Below are 17,960 nucleotides of genomic sequence, written 5' to 3'. Positions count from 1 at the left end.
GGGTGGAGGTGGGATGTAACTTTCCTTCTTGTAGTCGTCCACACCTGCTAAACACACACTTGGCCCTACGTTGAAGCTGCTGCTACACCTACTGCTGCACCCACAAGTGAAAGAAATACACACAGACACACACGCACATATGCAAACTGACAGCTTTGCTTGTTTTAAAACAGAACAGAGAACTACTGGCAGCACATAAACCCTGCCTCAACTTTTTAGTGTGGACTCACTTTCTCTTGTTGGAGATGTGTTTGTGTGTGTTGGGGGAGGGTGAAAAAGATCTGTATTCAGTCCTGTCCTTTGTCAAAAGACTTGGATGACAGCCACAGTCTGCCCTATTGGGGAACTTTTTTTGTGTGGGCTTATTCAAGCCTGTAGGTCCTGGCTCAGACAGACAGTTGCATCCATCCAGCCATCCTCCTGCTCCTCTGAAGGCCTCCACCAGGATTTTGTCCCTGCAGCATGCTGAGAATCCACACTGACCTCTGACAGATATGTAAAGATTAATAGGTGATTCTTATCTGCAGATTCTGGGAGTGTGTCTCTGCTTGAAATCAGGTTACAGCTGTTCTGCTGCAAATCAACACTTACAGTCTTTTATTGTGATTAGCTGTTAGCAAAACTCCCATTTGCATGCAGAACAGCAGAGAGAGAAGCAGGTGTTTGTCCTTATTTTATTTAAGCTGCAAGCCTTTTTAGTAGTTTTCATAGTAATGGCATCACAAAAAAATCAAATATATATATAATGATCAACTAAACCTTCAGTAGCATGACTAAAAAGGCTCACATCACAACTCTTACAACTGTTAGTAAAGAGTTAAGGCTGATACAGGAGTTAAGTAATATGTGACCAAGTATGAGCAGTCAAACTAGAAAAAAAATAAAAAGCTACTCACAGGTCAAAGCAAAATCACACACAAATCAGAGGATTGCTGCTAAAGTCACACTGGGAGTAGATTATAAAGTGTAATTTTCTATGTTCCCAGGAGCTGTCAAGATGGTTCCTCAGGGTCCCCAACAAAATTATCTAACTCACTGCAAGTTAACATAGAAAGGACATATATATCATACATAAATATTAAATAATTTGGTCTCAATAAGAGAGTTCAGGTCAACAGTCTTAGAAATGTTCTTGGATAACAGATGAAAAACAAACTCATTCTGTTCTACTTTAGGGTTCTTGAAAAAAAGTTTAAAATGCCTGCCATGACCTTGTCTGACCCACTGTCTATGTGGGATTATATCACCCTTTCCCACAGCCGCACAGCACTATTTACACAGTTGAACCGTTGACACAGCTAGTTGCTTGTTGTTTTTAAGAGGACTAACACTTAACATGTAGTATTGAAAGTTTATGGTGGTTTTGATCACAAAGATAAATCACTCGAAGCACTGAGAAAATCAGAGCCTTTTTGTTTCTTGTTGGTCAGACTGAATGAGTACCAGCAGCCAGATTGCCTCTAAAATATAAATACTGCACAAACACAATGAACATGTGCATGCACACTCATTACACAATGCAAGATTCTGCAAAAAAAACAAAAAAAAATGTCCTCTTGCAAACACACCCAATCCCCAGGCGTACAAATGGGGACCAAATTAAAAATGAGAAGGGCTTAGGGGAAAAAAAAAAAAACAAAAACCTTTGTCGTCACAACTTGATGAGTCACTAGTCTGCTGTCCTCCACCCTTGTCTGTTTGTCCTTCACACATCTTGTCTTCACTGTGGCTGCTCTCTGTGTGAAGACAGACAAATGTGGTTTGTGAGCAGAATAAAAATATAATCTAAAGTGGTCTTGAAGGTGAACCACAATGTACATATCCTGTGTGCTGTTGATCACTCCTGCCACCAGAGGTTGCTGTTTTACCAACAGACCGACGCTTTACACAGTGACACAGACACATTTACGCGCACACACTCAAACTGTTGCAGTCACGCTAAATTCTTTGTTCTCCAACACCCACATGCGCACAAACTCACATGGGGTCATAGCTGCTCTGCTCTTTGGATTTGAGAAAGCGCATGGCGAAGAAGCCGCCCGCTTGCACGCAGAGCACGAGTATGATGCCTCCGATGAAACTGGACATGTCAAACTTGGCCTGGGAGAACTCTGGGGATGAGTTGGTTTTACCTCCATCACCTGGAGGATGATTGGTTTACAGTAAAATCCCATGAAAGCAGAGCAAAGTGAGAAAAGAGGAGAGAGTCAGTGTTTTTTCCAGAGAATGCTCAGACTGACTGGCACTGGGGGGACATTTTACTCAGCACTTATGGGAATAATAAATGTCTGACGCAAGAGAGAGAGAGGAGGGGGTGGAAGGGGATTCTGGAATAACGACGATACAATTTACCTGTGTCACCTTCACCTCCTCCCTCAGCTACGGTCTCTACAACTGGGAAATAAAACATGTGCAAAAGACAAGAGTTACTGAGGCCGCAGAGGAATATCTTGTGTTTATTTTGGAGTGGACTGTATTGTTCGCTACCTGTGCACAACTCAGACACTCTCGTCCAGCTACAGTTCATGCCATTGTTTACTGAGCTGCCGTCATCAGCCACACACATGCCTGTGTCATTACCTGAGACAGATAGAACAAGCATTTTAGTGTGTGTGTGTGTGTGTGTGTGTGTGTGTGTGTGTGTGTGTGTGTGTGTGTTTCTATCTGGCATACTAAATAATTCAGTCATCTTGTTCAAACCAAGAAAGCTTCTATTACAGCAGGTATGATGATTGAATTACTATCAGAGGTCAGGTGTGTGTGTACGTGTGTGTGTGTGTGTGTGTGTGTGTGTGTCTGAGTGTGTGTATGTGCATGCATGTCACCATCTGGACAAAGCCTCCAAACACAGCCTGTCAGGTTAAGCATGGAGTCTCCGACACACAGGTCACATGATTCGGCTTGAGAACAATCTGTAGGAGTGAGGAAACTGGCAGTCAATTGGAAGTGTCACTCAAAACCAACTGATTGGCCGATGCACAATTATCTTCCCACAAAAACATTTCGACAGCTTAATTATTGCAAGACATCCCACAAGTCTGGACAGCATCGGAATAGGCAAAAGCGAGTAGGCCAAATTCAAGAGTAATGCCAAAGAAAAGATAGCAGATTCTCAGTCACCTGTCATATTTTTACTTATTGTCAGCTTGTGAGAAATACAGGAGGACAAGCCATCATCAGAGGTAATAAAAAGAGAGATGTCATCAAGGAAAGAATCTCGAAGGAGATCAAATTATACTGGAAACAAGGAGACATAAGATGGCAAGTGTAGAATGACACATCAAGAAGTTTCTGACAAAACCAAAATATACTGAGATGGTAATGCAGTAAGAAAATACACGTATAGAAGATGAGAGTGGACCAGTACCTGACTGTGAGTACGCAGAGTGCACCACTGCGAGAAGCAGCAGTGTGGAGCAGAAGACTTTGAATACCAGCTGCTTCATCCTGACAACCACAGAGCTCCAACACGTCCAACTGACAGCTGGAAACTTTATTGCTGGGAGAAAAATTTGGATCAACAAAACGTTTCCAGTAAAAATTCTGTCAGTAAGTCTCCAACAGTATAACCAATAGCTGCAAATAGAGATGTGGCTCCCAGTTTGGACACAGAAGGACCGAAAGAAAGACAGGAGACTCAGAGATCTGTGTAACATGAGCAACACCCAAACTAGGTTTCCTGGCAACCAACAGTTCCACCTCAAGCCTCCTGAAATACACACCAGTTTGGACAGCATGACACATGTTTAGCTCAGCTGTCAATGTGAGCACATGCAATTGTATTACATATGCCACGCACAACAGTGGGGCAAATGGGAATACTAACTGCACATGATCCCGAATTAAGGAAGGACACAACATCATTTAGGTTCAAATTATCTGCAATCAATTAACCTTTTAGCCCTAATTAATTTTGCATTTTCCCTTCACGTTGCACAGACATTCAAACTGGGTGTATGCTCTATCATAGTAGGTCCAAATTTGGGGGCCAGGACCCCTCAAATGTTTCAATTAAAAGTCTACAGCCATGTTAACAGGTCTGTGAAGCTGTATTTTTGCACAGTGCATGCTAACATGCTCACAGTGAGAAGCCATCAGGACTGTCATAAGCCCATAGATGAGCCTCATGGCTTAGTTAGATATGATTAGCAATGACGACATTGTACAGCTAAACACAACGTACAGCTAAGTCTGATGAATATCATTAGCTTTGGAATTCTTTGTTCAAAAACCACAAAAAAACCACACCAGTTATTGCAGATATTGGTAGATGAGAAGTTAGGGGATCAAAGTTTTTACAAATATCTGAACAACATTTTATGGTAATCCATCCAACAGTTGGAGAGATATTTCAATGTGGACCAAAGAAGTCTGACATACAGAGTATGGCTATACGGCTATCTGCTGGACAATGTCTGCTTAAGAGATCATCTGCCAAGGGACTCATATTATGGAAGTGTCTGACAGCTCTAAATGCAGCATAGCCTAATGTAGGTGTGAACACACTCTGACGTTGGTGTGGGAGGTGGGTGGTGGACTACATACAGTGGACAGCCTATACGTCAACAGTCCATTATCACCCCCACTCTGTCCTCTCCAACACAACTGATTTGACAGACAACTCAGACAAGGTTTTGGAGTCAGGTGTGAAGCAAGATGCTAAATAATTACTACAAATCACAGTTACAGTCCTGACTATCACGACATGATCTGAATATACAGCATCTGGAGGCCATTACTGATACTGACTGAGTAACCTGATGTCTGATTTATCACTTTGTGGAATGGTGACCTCGAAATGAAAGAGAAGTAAAAGGGCTCTGACTTTGAAAATGCTCCGAGCTACACTCCTTTACAGGAACATGCAATTGCATCGGCACAAAAAGCAGGCTACAAGCGCTTTGACCTTCAAAGTGTCGCTCTGTAATGTGTTGATGCACTGAGTCATACCACAGCACCCATCCGAGCCCCTAAAAATGAGGTGCATTGAGCCCAGAATCACGACACGCTTTTCAGCTCTGTGCAGTGAATTCCGCCATCACTTCCTCCGCTCACACCGACGTGGCTCACATGCTCCCACATCTCATATGCTCTCTCACACATTGTCTGGGTACATCTGTGCAGCTCTACGGGGTGGCCGCTTCGTGTGTCGGCGTGCTATGAAAAACACAAAGGGATATTCCGCAGTCCTGTCCAACACGATTTCCTCCTCCGCTGATGCTCCCACTGCTGGCATAAAGCGAGCCACAAACGGGCGGACAATGCTGCAATTTACTTCCACCTGTTAATATTAGTACATATACACAGAAACCCGTGTGACATAACTTAAGATATTAGTCATAAGAAATAAAATCAGGAATTCATCTCAAGGTATAGTGTTTTACACGGGAGAAATCACCTGGATATATTGCACAAATAATGGGCTTGGTCCAGCTTTTACTGTAATGTCTGTAATACGGTAACCTTCTAAAAAAAATTGAATTTTAATATAATAAAATAGTTTAGTAGTGTTAGGCCGATGCATTAACGAGGACATGTCATGCAAAATGGTACACCGGGAAAACAGTTCAGCTGTAATGTAGAAGATGAGAAGTGTTGCACTTCAGCGCCTCTGAGTGACGTGCAGGGGGGGCGGGTATCAGCAGGAAGTATGTCCTAATATGGCTCGAGCTGGACGAGTTTCCCCGCACCGCACCCCCACCCTGCATGTGCATTGATATGCGCGACCACGTAGTCAATTGTTCAAACCATTCTGCAGCACCCACGCTTACTATCAAACCGGGGAAGCCATGAATTCCCTGCTGCTGCTGTTATGATGATGTAGGAGCCATGGCTGTGTTCCTACTAAATCAAAAGACAGTGCACACACTTTCCGTGCACTGAAACATAAGCAAAATAAATGTCCTTCCTGCTTTCGTTTAAGTAGAGGAGACACTTCACCATGCACAGCTTAAAATAAGATTTGAAAATGCCAACAGGCCTTTACTTCTTCTTCTTCTTCTTCTTCTCATTATTATTATTATTAGCATTGTTATCATTATGTAGAAAATATACGTTTGAGGTATGGATAGGACCAGTTGTCACAGAAATGGATGTTAAACGACAGTTTTCACACAGATTGTTGGTGCTCCGTGGGACACCTCCCCTCATGAGTCATCCTGATGAGTTTCAGCACCGTGGACAGCACCAGCCCTGAGCTCTGCCCTCACAGCTCGACACCCCTGAGCCCTACGCAAGACAAAACAATATCCTCTCGTTTAACCAGGCCCCTGAGTCTCATTGAGAAAACGTGTGTGTGTGTGTGTGCTGGGAGGCTGGGGGTGCGGGTGGTCTATTGGTGGTTACTGTTTACCAGAAATGACAGCAAGAATGAACCGCAGTGGGAGGGGCGAAAGAGATGCCGCATTTTTCTGAATGAAATTACTCCATATACATGCCCCCCCCCTCTCTTCTCCCATCCTCAATGCCGGCACCTCATTGGTCGAGTATCCCAATCACTGACGTCAGGCAGGCTGTCTTGTGCCTGAGTCCGCGCGCAAGAGCATCCATTCTGCCTCCCTTAAGCGCTCCGAGGACACTGAAGAAGAAGAGATGCAAGTGACGCCGAGTGAGAGTTTGACACAACTTTGAAGAAGACAGGAGGAGCACGGGACGGTGTCATACACAGGAACTATCCTCTTTATTTAAACTGGGACCGATCATCAGTGGGGACACCATCACTCCATTTCCATCGTCTGGATCGTAAAAGACGAGAGACCGAATCTATTGAACTCTTGTAAAGGATACACAAAATCGCGTTAATAAGGTAAGATGAAAACTCTGAATACTATATGCATGTATCCGTGTCTGTGCGGTGCGTGTTCATGAGTACGTGCGTGTGTTTGGGGGCATCCTCTGTGCTGCAGTGAACCTGCAACTGTATTATACAACAGGGACCTCCGCGCCAGGAGGTGGGATATACCCCCGGGCTCTGAGACGTGACACGAGGGGGAGGATGAAAGACTCCTGGTGCCTCCAGCAATCCTCCTCCTCTTTCTTGAGCAAAATAATAACAATCTTCAAATAACATTATGTGGTATTTAATTTCAGAAGGCATGCGGTACATTGTGATTTGTTCGAAAGAAGCACATAACGTACCAGAAAGGACGAGTGTGTTAACCTTTCAGCAGGAGAAGTCCTCACACAGCCTATCTGCAGCCTAATTAACAGCACAGGGTTCCTCATTAAAGATAAGCGGTACTGCATGGTACGTGTACAACCTGTCCGAGGTTTACAGTGTCGGGTCCCTGCTGTTGACCGTGATGTCTTTAAACCTCGGACTGCAGCTCACTATCTTAATCTGAAAGTGAGTGTACAGATTCACTCGGCTACGTCCTCACATATTAAAGATGTTTGGATGCTGCTGAAACGTGCGCAGAATGAAACCCAAGGGTGGACATCCAAGTCAAGGAAAGCCAGATTTCAGAGCAATGTGCTTAAAAAAGGCTGCATTATTAATAGTATATACAATAATATACCCTTATGATGTATTTATGTTTTAGTAACTCTAACTCTTTGCATTACGAATAGTAATGACTGACGATTTGCGTGACTTCCCGCAACACTACATATGGTGACGTCACAGACATTTCATTAACCATCAGGATTAGCCTGCTGTGTAAAATTTATTTGTGGTGAATTAGAAAATGTGTGTTTGTGATATGTAAGTCCATATTTTATATCACACTATATTGTAAAAGTTTCTTAATTGAAGCTCATGTACAGGGACAAGATGGGGTTGAGCTGTAAATACAGTGATATGCTGCTTATTAGTTTAATCAATGACTTCTGAATGCTTATCTGTTAATGTCTTTTAAAAATAACCCAAAAACAATATAGGACATGACAGTACAAATGATAGAAGCAACAGAATGCATGGCCTGACGTTCATATAACATCTTAAGTCCTCATCAGCCACGTCCGGCCTCCAGCAGCTCCACAGGCTGAAACCACAGCTGGTCAAGGGAAGGATGTTTAAAGGGAAGATGGAGATACTAATGACCATTTAGAGCTAATGTCAGTGTTTCTCCTTTTTTCTCTCTCTTAGGTTGCATTGGTGTGACTGCTGATTGGTCATGATCCTGAACGCCTCTGAGCTTGGCTGGGATGAGTCCTCAGGCGCGGACCCCTTCTACCCTTTGGACCCAATGGACAGCTCACCTCCATACGAAGTCCCGCCCCTCACAGTGTGGGGTGTTGCCCTGTGTGTTTCAGGAACTCTCATTGCCACTGAAAATGCAATAGTTGTCACCACCATCCTGGCCACTCCGTCTCTTCGTGCCCCTGTTTTCCTGCTGCTAGCTAGCCTCGGGCTGGCTGATCTACTGGCAGGTGTTGCTTTGGTCCTGCACTTCCTCTTTCTGTTCTGCATGAAGCCCAATGATTGGTCAGAATTGCTGACCTCAGGACTTTTGGTGACATCACTGACTGCCTCTCTTTGTAGCCTGATGGGTGTTGCTTTGGATAGATACCTGTCTTTAAGCCACGCCCTCACATATGGTTCAAGCCAATCACGTCGCAGAGCCGCCATCCTCCTGCTGCTGGTCTGGTTGGGTGCATGTGTCATCGGGGCGGGGCCTGCACTGGGATGGAACTGTCTGGGAGAGCCAAGTTCCTGTTCTGTAGCACGACCTCTGACCCGAACGTACCTGTCCCTGCTATGTGGGGGTTTTCTGGTGGTTGTCATGGTAACCTTGCAATTGTATGCTGGGATCTGTCGTGTGGCAAGACGGCATGCCCATGCCATCGCTACCCAGAGGCACTTTCTCCCTGCCAACCAATCATATGCAAGCAAACACAGCAGTGGAAGGGGCTTCTCGCGATTGATCCTGGTGCTCAGTGTGTTTGTGGGCTGCTGGATGCCTTTCTCCCTCTGGGGGCTGCTGGGAGATGCATCCAGTCCTCCTCTCTACACCTATGCCACTTTGGTCCCAGCAGCAGGCAGCTCACTGCTGAACCCGATACTCTACAGTCTGAGAAACAAAGACATTCGCAAGGTGCTGCTTCAGGCCTGCTGCCCTCACAGGCACACACAAAATGCACACATACACTACCCTGTTGACGTGTAGGCTGCCAACTTCATCAGACTCAAATCGTCACACAATCTATGCCAGACATATCACTGTTTGTGTGCAAAGATACACACATAGCTGCACTGACTATCATCCAAATTCGAAACATTACGTATCTCTCTCTATCACACACAAACACACACACTCCCACACACACACACGCAGCACCAAGAGATGAAGTCCTTCTGCAAAACAGAGTGTCCTGAACTGTCCTGGCTGTTAGTCATCTTGGGACTAAAGACTTGACGTACTGTTTTGTATGTACTTTGTGCCTCATCCTCAGTCCACTGGAGATCCAGTGGAACCACAGACTGACACAATCACAGGGATACTCTGCATATCCCCACTCATAAAAAGTGGATTTAATGACTGTCGGCACTTTAAGATAAGAGGGATGGGTTTTAAATGTTAGCCTATCACAGTGTGATGACATGTGATCCAAAGCCCAGTTTTATTTACTTGAATGTCTAGAAAACACAATGTTCTAGATTTTTGACATTCTATTTTGCACATGCTGTCAAAGACAGTTTGAAAGGTACTGACCATATGTTCATGTCGCACAGCCTTTTTTGAAATGAATGAATATTTTATACTTATGAATAATAAATGTCCTTTTCTACTGCGTGATGTCAGCACTCTTCTCTTCACTGCTGCTGATGCTTTTAGTGCATTTGTCTCTATCTCACACTCTTAACTAGGCACAGACTGCTGTTCTCTATTCCTTTGATCTTAAATTATTTGGTGGCTAAAGAAATCTTGCTTTATTGCCATCACTCTGCACCCACTGCATCCATTTAAAGCCTACAGGGCAGCCTTGGTATGAGGATATAATGATTATGCAAGAGGTTTTTCTCTCCTCCTACTCATTTTCAAAACTTTTATCCAGTCGATTCATTTTCACACTCCCTACACAGACAGTACTGAGCACTGTGAAAAAGTCTCCAGCACTGACATAAAGAGGATGAGTCATGGATAAAGCATTAGGAGCCTTAGGCCAATGCTTGACATTCTTGGGTAACTTGGGGTAACTTGGGTAACTTCTTTTTCAACACATCACAGCATATACACTTGTCATCCTCACAGAAAAGACATCCAAACAATCACTGTAATCCACTCTATCTTTATTGAAATAACTATAATCATTTGGGAAATCAAGGCAGGGCAAGCAGAGTGTTGGCTAAGTATGCTGTGTGATTGTGCTATAACACAAAAAAACAACCCATAAAAGGCACTTGAACATTATGTGATCCACACTAAAACATCAGAGGGTTCTATGTTTGACTCATCAATGACGACTGTTAATATTTATGGAAGAAACTGATCAGGGATCAGTGTGGATAACCAAAATGACCCTGTATGGACAAGGCAGTCTGATCCTATCAGTTGTTAAAGCCTCAGAGCCTTCATCTCCAGAAAACGTCAAGATAAAAACTGCAGGAAGAAATTCGTAACAGAGCTGAAACAGTCCAAAATGAATCATAATTTTGTTAAATGTCTGCATATGTTCAGTACGGTGAACTCATCAAACACCCCAGGTGTCTGCTATGAGCCAATACTTCCTCCGTCACACTGAATAAATCATTCACAAATTTGTTTATAAGCTAGAACGACATCTCATCCCCAAGTGAGTTGTTCCCATGATAACCACAAAAGTGAGGAAAGCAAGAGATAAAATTGTGCTTAAACGAGATATAAAGGGATTGTATTAATTATCTTTAGCAGATATGATTCAATATGTAGCATAAACTTTACATTTATATCATATAATCTAATGAACAAGAATGTTTTGACGTCAATACCTTGTTTCTTTCCATCAGGCACATACAAATACTGTGTATGGAAGAGGCTGTGTACTAGTGCTTGTGTGTGTATGTGTGCGTACTCACTCTCTCTCCATTACCCTTAGCCATAATATATTAAAGCAGATAAGATCAGACATTTGGCCTGCAGCAAAGGGCATCTGATTCTAATAGACGCAGATAAAGACAGAGGTGCTGTGTTTACGCACAAACACGGCAGAGAGACGTGCCTTGCGTCACACAGCACTCACACATCAGTAACGGTGCTGACAGCCAGTGACAGCAATGGCAAATCAGGACACAGCCACGCACACTCACGCCTACTCAATCTTTGGATTGCACACTGATCTGAATAAGTTTGGGTGATCAGAAATAAATGGGTCAAGGAATGTGATTTGTAATAAGTGACTTGTACATATTGCGTGTGCATACACACAAAATCAAGACACACAGAACACGGGCCGCTGCTTCACTGGTACTTAAAAACGTAATCTGAATGGAATGAATGGCTGTGGAAAGACACAGAGGTGGCAGTGAAGGTGAAAAGGGATTGCGATCAGTCGGACCACTCGTCGTCGTCAAACTCTGAAGAGTCGTCCTCGCTGTCGCTGCACTCTACAGCGATACGACGTGACAGGATGGCGGCCACATCGTTGCCAAAGTGATCCCTCTTCTCCTGCTCACGCTGTGCCTCCACCTTACGCAGGTTGAAACCTAAAAGGACAGTTACAGTGAGTGTGTGTGTGTCTGTCACCATCAGTGTAATACTCTGAAAGCAGCATTTTATCACTGCAGCCAAAGACAAACTGTGATATTTCAGTACACATACATGTTCTAAATAATGCAATGTGTTCAATTAAAGGTCTCTGAATAACTGACTACTAAGCTAAACCTTGTGGTAATCAGGGAGCTACCAGATTGAAGATTGTTCTTCCTCTTTCTGCTTTAATTCTCAATATATGTAAGGAATCTTAGAGGAAAAATGCACACAGGGTAAAAGCTGGGTTTCAAGACAAAAGTATCTGTAGTATCCATTCTAAACTGATGCACTTCCGGTTACCTTGTCGGATGGCCTGCAGCAGGTCACTGCGAGCATCACCAGCAGGCTCCGGCTGAGGTTTAGGAGCAGAACTGGGTGCCCCCCCACCACCACTAGATGGAGGAGGAGGAGGAGCAGAGTTGTGATGGGGGGGAGGAGGGCCAGGGGGAGGTGGAGGAGGAGGAGGAGGTGGTGGAGCACCACCCGCAGGCATAGGCGGTGGAGGAGGGGGAGGAGAAAGAGCAGACATAGAAGGTGGAGGAGGAGGAGCAGGTGGGGAGGGATAGGAAGCAGGAGAGGGGATGGGCAGAGAAGGGGAAGGTTGGGAATCGAAGTCAGGTGGAGGTGGGGGAGCCCCAAAGCCAGAAGGAGGAGGGGGAGGAGGTGCGGGGGGAGGAGCAAGGTTGGGGCGAGAGTTGGGTGGGGAAGAGGCCATGGGGGGAGCAGGAGGTGGGTGGTTTGGACTCAGCATGCTGACACGCTTCTGGGTAGGTGCTGCATACTGTCCATCATTATACCTGAGATGAGAGATGAGGATAAGTCAAATAATCATTTTCCTCCATAAACTTTCAAGTTGTTTGCAGCTGCAGTCTTAGTAGCCAATAGCCAATTAAAGAATCAGATGCTAAAGTGAACAGTAGGATTCTGATCTATTTTGGTACTGTTCTACCCTGTAATCTTGAGAGGCTGCTTTTAGGATTGCACTGCAGCTGTACCATACGTGTAGCTGTACATTCAACATGTGTTTGCAGTGGGGGCAGTGTGTGTTGGCAGCATGTGTGTGCTTATATGCAAGATGCTACTTACGCCGTGTATGGGGGTGGAGGAGGCAGGAAGTCATCGGGGCCAGGCAGAGAGAGAGGGGAGCCGGGTTCATAAGCGTAGGAGCCGGTACTTTGCTCGAGGCCTTCAGAATTGAAGCCATCTCCAGATCCAATGCTGCCATTCAGACCCTCAGAGGAATTCCTTTACACACCAGCACAAAACAAAACATGTAGTCTTTAATTTCTGAAACCTGAACAATGACCTTGATCAATATCGCCTAGCATCAACAGCAATTATTGGCACAATTGTCAGTTGTGGGTCATGTACTGTTTGCTTATGAGAAATTACCCTGAGAAGATTTATGAGGAAGGATCACAAATGCATTTAAAGCAAAAGATGAAAACAGTGACAGTGACGAGCTGTTAAAGTAACACAGCAGTAAGAGTGGTTTAACGGCTTGAAAGAAAAACTCTTTTCTTCCCATCAGCTGTGGCTTGTGATATGAGTTATAAACAAGCCAGCAAATGAAATGGTCTCTTTTAAAATAAAGTAAGCTCCATAGCTCATGCAGCAATACACAATATTGAGCTTTTATAGTATTGCACTACGATCGTACGATTCTGTTCATCATAAATTACTCTTTTTACTTTATCATGTGGCAATACTGTAATTGTAGTGAAAAAATGAAATCACATAAATATAATTATTTTTCATGTAATAAATACTGACTGCTTGTGTGCAGAAATACGTAAGCATTTTGCTTATTTTTTCTGTTCATTTAACAAAACATACACTGTAGAATAACGTCCAGCAGAAAAACACCAACAAGTTCAATTCTGCCTACATGACTCTAACTTGCTCTTTTGACATGTATACTCTGATCATTATGTGTCACATGTGTCAGTATAAAGTCAGCTCTAAGGCCTGGTGTGACTCAAACATTTGTTTACTACAACCTGCCAATGACAGCCAGTGCTACACCCAACCCCCTGAGAACATTTTCAGACGGGACATACCACCCAGATTACTGTGTACTGTGTACAGATTGACCGATAAGACGAAGGAGGATGGAATTTCCCATGAGTGCCCATTCTGTACTTTTTAACGTGTTAAATAGAGAAACAAATAATGCATGGATTAATCAAGTCATTATTATTTTTTACTTATTGTTGAAATTGATGCATTAAAAGGCCTCTTGGGCCTGAGGATAACCATAACTTTGCACCAGTGTACGCTCCACCAGCTTGCAGACATGTTTGCCACACCTTCCATCTCTCAACTTACAGCAAATCATTCTTTGGCACCACAAACTCCTCCCCCATCTTACGGCGTTCCCATTCCTCCTTCCTGGTCTTGATTTTTCTAGGATTGAGCGTCCGTTGATTCAGGTGGTCTTTCTTCTCCTTCTGCTCAGAAATGAATCAGAGAAAGGGAGTCATGGAGGGTTGGATCCAAATGCTTTCATTTGATGTGAGCAATGTTGTCCACTTGCTTCAAAATCTTTCAATGTTTAATGTGTATGAGTGTGATTATGTGTCTCACTCTGTGCTTGCGTTTCTCCTTCATGATGTCCTTGGTGTCCTGCAGCATCTTCTCCTTCCACAGGTCAAAGAAGTAGGAGGGATCAGTGTAAAACTTCAAGGCCTCCTTTCCATCGTCCCTACGTAGAACCATTTACAAACACTGTAATTACATCTAGATATCAGCTGCACTTTATGATTGTGTCTTTACAGCCACAATTAACATGAAGTGTCTGCTAACTGATCTTTATCTTTACGCTTCAATGTATTAACAAGTCATTACACTTCCCTTTTTTATTTTAGACACAAGCTATTTTCTTCAGTCACATTCTAACTAGCATGCAGAAAGGGAACAAAAGTGCCACATTCTGTTAAGCTATGCCGTGGAGTAAGGGTCAACTTTATACCACTTTAACAATAATAAAACTGGACAAGCTTATACTATCACGCCATCAGAGATGCCACTGTGTCCTGGCTTCTGATTTATGACATTTGTGATGACATGTCATGCTGCATGCATAATCAATACTCAAGATGTTGTTGATATGTGTCAGCTGGGCAGTAACACGTACGGCTGTTGGTTTCTCACTGGATTTCTTCAGTGTTGCTTTGATGGGTTTAAAGTGATTTGTCATTATGTTTGCTGATGTTTGCTGTATGTATGTTTTTAGAGCAGCAAAAACAGGCAAGTGCTAACTACGAAACTATTTCTCAAATGTTGACACACTAATAAATATTAGCAAAGATTTTTTTTTGCAAAGGCAGGTTACATGTCTTCTAAGCAAAAGCATAAACATTCCATCAAATTTTTGAATTTTTTTTCTAAGGTCTGAAAGCCTGCGTAACAGGCAGATGGGATTAAATAACGCACAGTCATGACAAAGTAGAGAATGCATGCGTTTCTGTTTCCATGTGTGCACATGTTCATGCACATGCGCTCATGCACTTATTCTTCCTTCCTTGTTATGCTCCTGTGAAGGAAAATGAGCCACGAATCTGTGAGCCTGGCAAACCCTACCGGTATTGGCTGAGATGGTTTAGGGGTGGGGGCGGACTACAAGTCACGTAGGTGTCCTGTATAGGCACTGGCAGAGACGGCCTGGTGAACAGCTGCTGGTCCTGAGTCAGACTGCTACGGAAGGCTTTACGGGTAGTGATGGCCTGAAGAGAGACTGAGAAAAACAACAGAAAGACAGAGCAGAGAGAATGTTACTGAATATTTATACCAACATGTCCAAGGGGAAGAGGTTATTATATTCAGAAAGCTGATGTTTGTTGGAGCCAGTGTTTAAATGGTTTTACTGAATAAACTGAAAATGTAAAAATGTGTTATATTCAGCCTTATTTAAACAACTTAACTACTCTAATGCTAACATAAGTAGTAACTGTAGCAGTAACATGTAGCAGTGCTTACCCTCCTCTTCTTTGGGGTCCAGCTGAGTGACTTTAACCTGCAGACGATCCACTCTTTCTCCCAGTGTATTCACTCTGACCGCAAAGTCCCCAGCCTGGACAAACAGCTCACCAAACACATCCTCTGCATATTTACCTATACACACACACACACACACACAAGTGTATGATTTGCATTAATTACATTTTTTCTCACACATGCATATACATAAAGTGATATTCACGATAAAATTAAGTAAACCGTGCAGAAACGTGCAAATACACACATCAAACATTTGTCACGTGTTGTTAACCATTCACACTGTGTTTTAATGACAGACATAATGACACCCAACCAAACACACTCACTGAGGCTGCCGAGCTGGCGAATGATGTTGGCCAGGCTGATATTGGTGACACATTCCAGTTCACTGCGGATATTGGAAGGGATGGTCTGGCGGCACACGTGCCGAGGCTCTATATTCCTCGTAACCAGAGGCATGATGGGGTGTTGTGGGTGGGTGGGGCCCAACCCTGAAGAGAGAAGAGAAGAGGGTCACTTGAACCAAGGGCATATAAACATATAAAGGACTTGACAGCACTGAGATCTCCTACCCTGTGTCACATGCAGCTGTGTAGTGAAGTGCTGAATTAATTAAGCGATCAGTTAGTCTATTTGCAACTAATTAATCAACAACCATTGTGATAACGGATTGATCATTTGTCTTTCAAAATATGACAAATAATGACTGGTTCCAGCTTTCCAAATATGAGGATCGGCTGCTCTTCTGTTTTGTAAGAATGTAAATTGAATCTCTCTGGGTTCTGGACAGTTGGTTAGACTAAAGAAAAAAAATATGCAAAAAATTACATTGGATTGTGGGAAGTTATGATGAGCATGTGTTAGCAGTTTATGACTTTTTATAGTTACTGCCATCCCTAAATTAGTCACACACTCATGTGAGATACAGACACATGTATAAATAAGAACAGGGGCAGACACAGATAAAGCAGAAGCAAAACTAAAGCTTTGCTCCACTCAGCAAACACCCAGCATTCCCGCAGCTGCTGTGAAACCGGATTTAACTTAAAAAAGAAAGAAAGGAAACTATCATTTCTGCTCGCCGAAGAGTAATTATTTCAAGGGATAAAACACAAATCACAGCCAGTGTGTGACAATGCAAACTCACAGTGTGCCCTAAATGCGCAGAGAAATGCAGTGACTGCGGTCTCTGCAGGCAGAACTTAGCTTACTGTAAGTATACCCTGCAGTGCTTCCCATTTCTCAGTTCGGCTGCCTAATTACAAGTTTTTCATGTTAGCGTTGGGGCTAAATGTTGAGGTCATACTACAAGAGTTTCTGGATGGTTTCAAGTGTCTGCACTTATCTTAGGGCTGACATATTTTCAGACCGAGTATACTGCAACTCTGTCAGGTTTATCAAATTCTCCATGAAAAGTCGAACTTGTTACAGCTGTATGCAGCTGAAGCAGCTTGCGCTCTGTGGTTAGTGGTATGCCCGACAGTACAGTCAACCGCTCCCTGTCAAAGTGAAAAACGTTTAATAAGTTTAATATACGGACTAAATTCTTAAATTTTTACTAGATAAGTAATAACAAAAGAATAAAACGGTTGGAAACGCTTCTCTAATACACGCACAACACAAGCTAAAATAAGCTAAAATGTAACTTGGGATCACGGCCTCGTCAGAGCAGGAAGTAACTTGCGAGGCGTCTGTTATCTCGAAGGAACCGCCAAGCAAAAGTATGTTTACATCACTCGCTTTATGAAAACAATACTGATTAAACATACTGTACTTACCGTCAAAACTGCCAACTATAACCCCTCTCTAAAGTTTGCTTGCTATCCTGTTTCAAGATTTCCACAAGAAATGTTGAGCGGTACTGTATACGGTCAGGCTAAACAGATCACAGAAATCCCGGAATCGCAAACTTCTGATTGGCCGTCAGGCTGAGTTCCTCAAAGCTAATTGGCTACTGCTCCTGTCACTTATTTTTGCTGAGAACAGGATGTGGAAATTTCAACGTAAAAAGCGCAACTCCACCCTGACTAGTTGCAAACATCTGTCCGTAATTTGCGTAATGCAGGGTGGAGGCAGAAGCACATTCCAACGTGCGCTGCAGCGAGTTGGAACGCGTCCGAGGAATGACTGGCATCGGCCTTTATGAACAAGAATTCACTGTGGAGAAAAGCACTTAAGAAGATAAGTAACTGTCCTGCCTGAGTGTTAAGTGCATCCTTAACCTCAGCGCAGCTGGTGCAGACTGGAAGTACACAGGGTTTATGGGAGGCGAGGCAAGAGGTTCTCCAGTCA

General features: G+C 43.5%; 3 protein-coding genes across 4 annotated transcripts; 1 reads left to right on the top strand and 2 right to left on the bottom strand.

Annotated features, from left to right (window-relative positions):
* Positions 1-1,681: 1,681 nt before the first annotated feature.
* Positions 1,682-5,231, bottom strand: cd164l2 (CD164 sialomucin-like 2). 2 transcript variants are annotated; one of them, XM_046418090.1, is made up of 7 exons: positions 4,951-5,231; positions 3,368-3,499; positions 2,826-2,912; positions 2,488-2,580; positions 2,353-2,394; positions 1,982-2,141; positions 1,682-1,736 (listed from the first exon to the last, which is right to left on the bottom strand). In XM_046418090.1, exons 1-7 carry the CDS (start codon positions 4,985-4,987, stop codon positions 1,721-1,723), a joined length of 567 nt encoding a protein of 188 aa, XP_046274046.1. In that variant the 5' UTR covers positions 4,988-5,231; the 3' UTR covers positions 1,682-1,720. The 2 variants fall into 2 exon arrangements, with proteins under 2 accessions (XP_046274046.1, XP_046274045.1); XM_046418089.1 differs by lacking the exon at positions 4,951-5,231 and having other exon boundaries at positions 3,368-4,058.
* A 1,247-nt stretch (positions 5,232-6,478) lies between these two features.
* On the top strand, positions 6,479-9,721 carry gpr186 (G protein-coupled receptor 186). The gene is made up of 2 exons (XM_046417764.1): positions 6,479-6,805; positions 8,087-9,721. The coding sequence occupies exon 2, from the start codon at positions 8,115-8,117 to the stop codon at positions 9,105-9,107; it is 993 nt and encodes a 330-aa protein (XP_046273720.1). The 5' UTR covers positions 6,479-6,805; positions 8,087-8,114; the 3' UTR covers positions 9,108-9,721.
* A 493-nt stretch (positions 9,722-10,214) lies between these two features.
* On the bottom strand, positions 10,215-17,602 carry wasf2 (WASP family member 2). The gene is made up of 9 exons (XM_046417762.1): positions 17,447-17,602; positions 15,995-16,159; positions 15,648-15,782; positions 15,252-15,405; positions 14,256-14,373; positions 13,998-14,119; positions 12,756-12,914; positions 11,970-12,466; positions 10,215-11,623 (listed from the first exon to the last, which is right to left on the bottom strand). Exons 2-9 carry the CDS (start codon positions 16,125-16,127, stop codon positions 11,466-11,468), a joined length of 1,476 nt encoding a protein of 491 aa, XP_046273718.1. The 5' UTR covers positions 16,128-16,159; positions 17,447-17,602; the 3' UTR covers positions 10,215-11,465.
* Positions 17,603-17,960: the final 358 nt, after the last annotated feature.

The sequence above is a fragment of the Scatophagus argus genome, chromosome 17 (assembly GCF_020382885.2).
Source record: "Scatophagus argus isolate fScaArg1 chromosome 17, fScaArg1.pri, whole genome shotgun sequence".
Lineage (NCBI taxonomy): Eukaryota > Metazoa > Chordata > Actinopteri > Scatophagidae > Scatophagus > Scatophagus argus.
Note: the sequence above shows the minus strand (reverse complement) of the source record. Positions and strands in the feature narration are given on the sequence as shown.

What these genes read in the sequence shown, in the direction of transcription:
- wasf2 (XM_046417762.1), bottom strand. Translation starts at nt 16,127, where the DNA reads ATGCCTCTGGTTACGAGGAATATAGAGCCTCGGCACGTGTGCCGCCAG. An exon ending in TCGCCAGCTCGGCAGCCTCA is followed by an intron (nt 15,783 to 15,994) that starts GTGAGTGTGTTT and finishes GTGTGTGTATAG; the next exon opens with GTAAATATGCAGAGGATGTG. An exon ending in GGACCCCAAAGAAGAGGAGG is followed by an intron (nt 15,406 to 15,647) that starts GTAAGCACTGCT and finishes TGTTTTTCTCAG; the next exon opens with TCTCTCTTCAGGCCATCACT.
- cd164l2 (XM_046418089.1), bottom strand. Translation starts at nt 3,737, where the DNA reads ATGCTGTCCAAACTGGTGTGTATTTCAGGAGGCTTGAGGTGGAACTGT. An exon ending in CTCTGCGTACTCACAGTCAG is followed by an intron (nt 2,913 to 3,367) that starts GTACTGGTCCAC and finishes TCACTCCTACAG; the next exon opens with ATTGTTCTCAAGCCGAATCA. An exon ending in AGGAGGTGAAGGTGACACAG is followed by an intron (nt 2,142 to 2,352) that starts GTAAATTGTATC and finishes ATCATCCTCCAG; the next exon opens with GTGATGGAGGTAAAACCAAC.
- gpr186 (XM_046417764.1), top strand. Translation starts at nt 8,115, where the DNA reads ATGATCCTGAACGCCTCTGAGCTTGGCTGGGATGAGTCCTCAGGCGCG.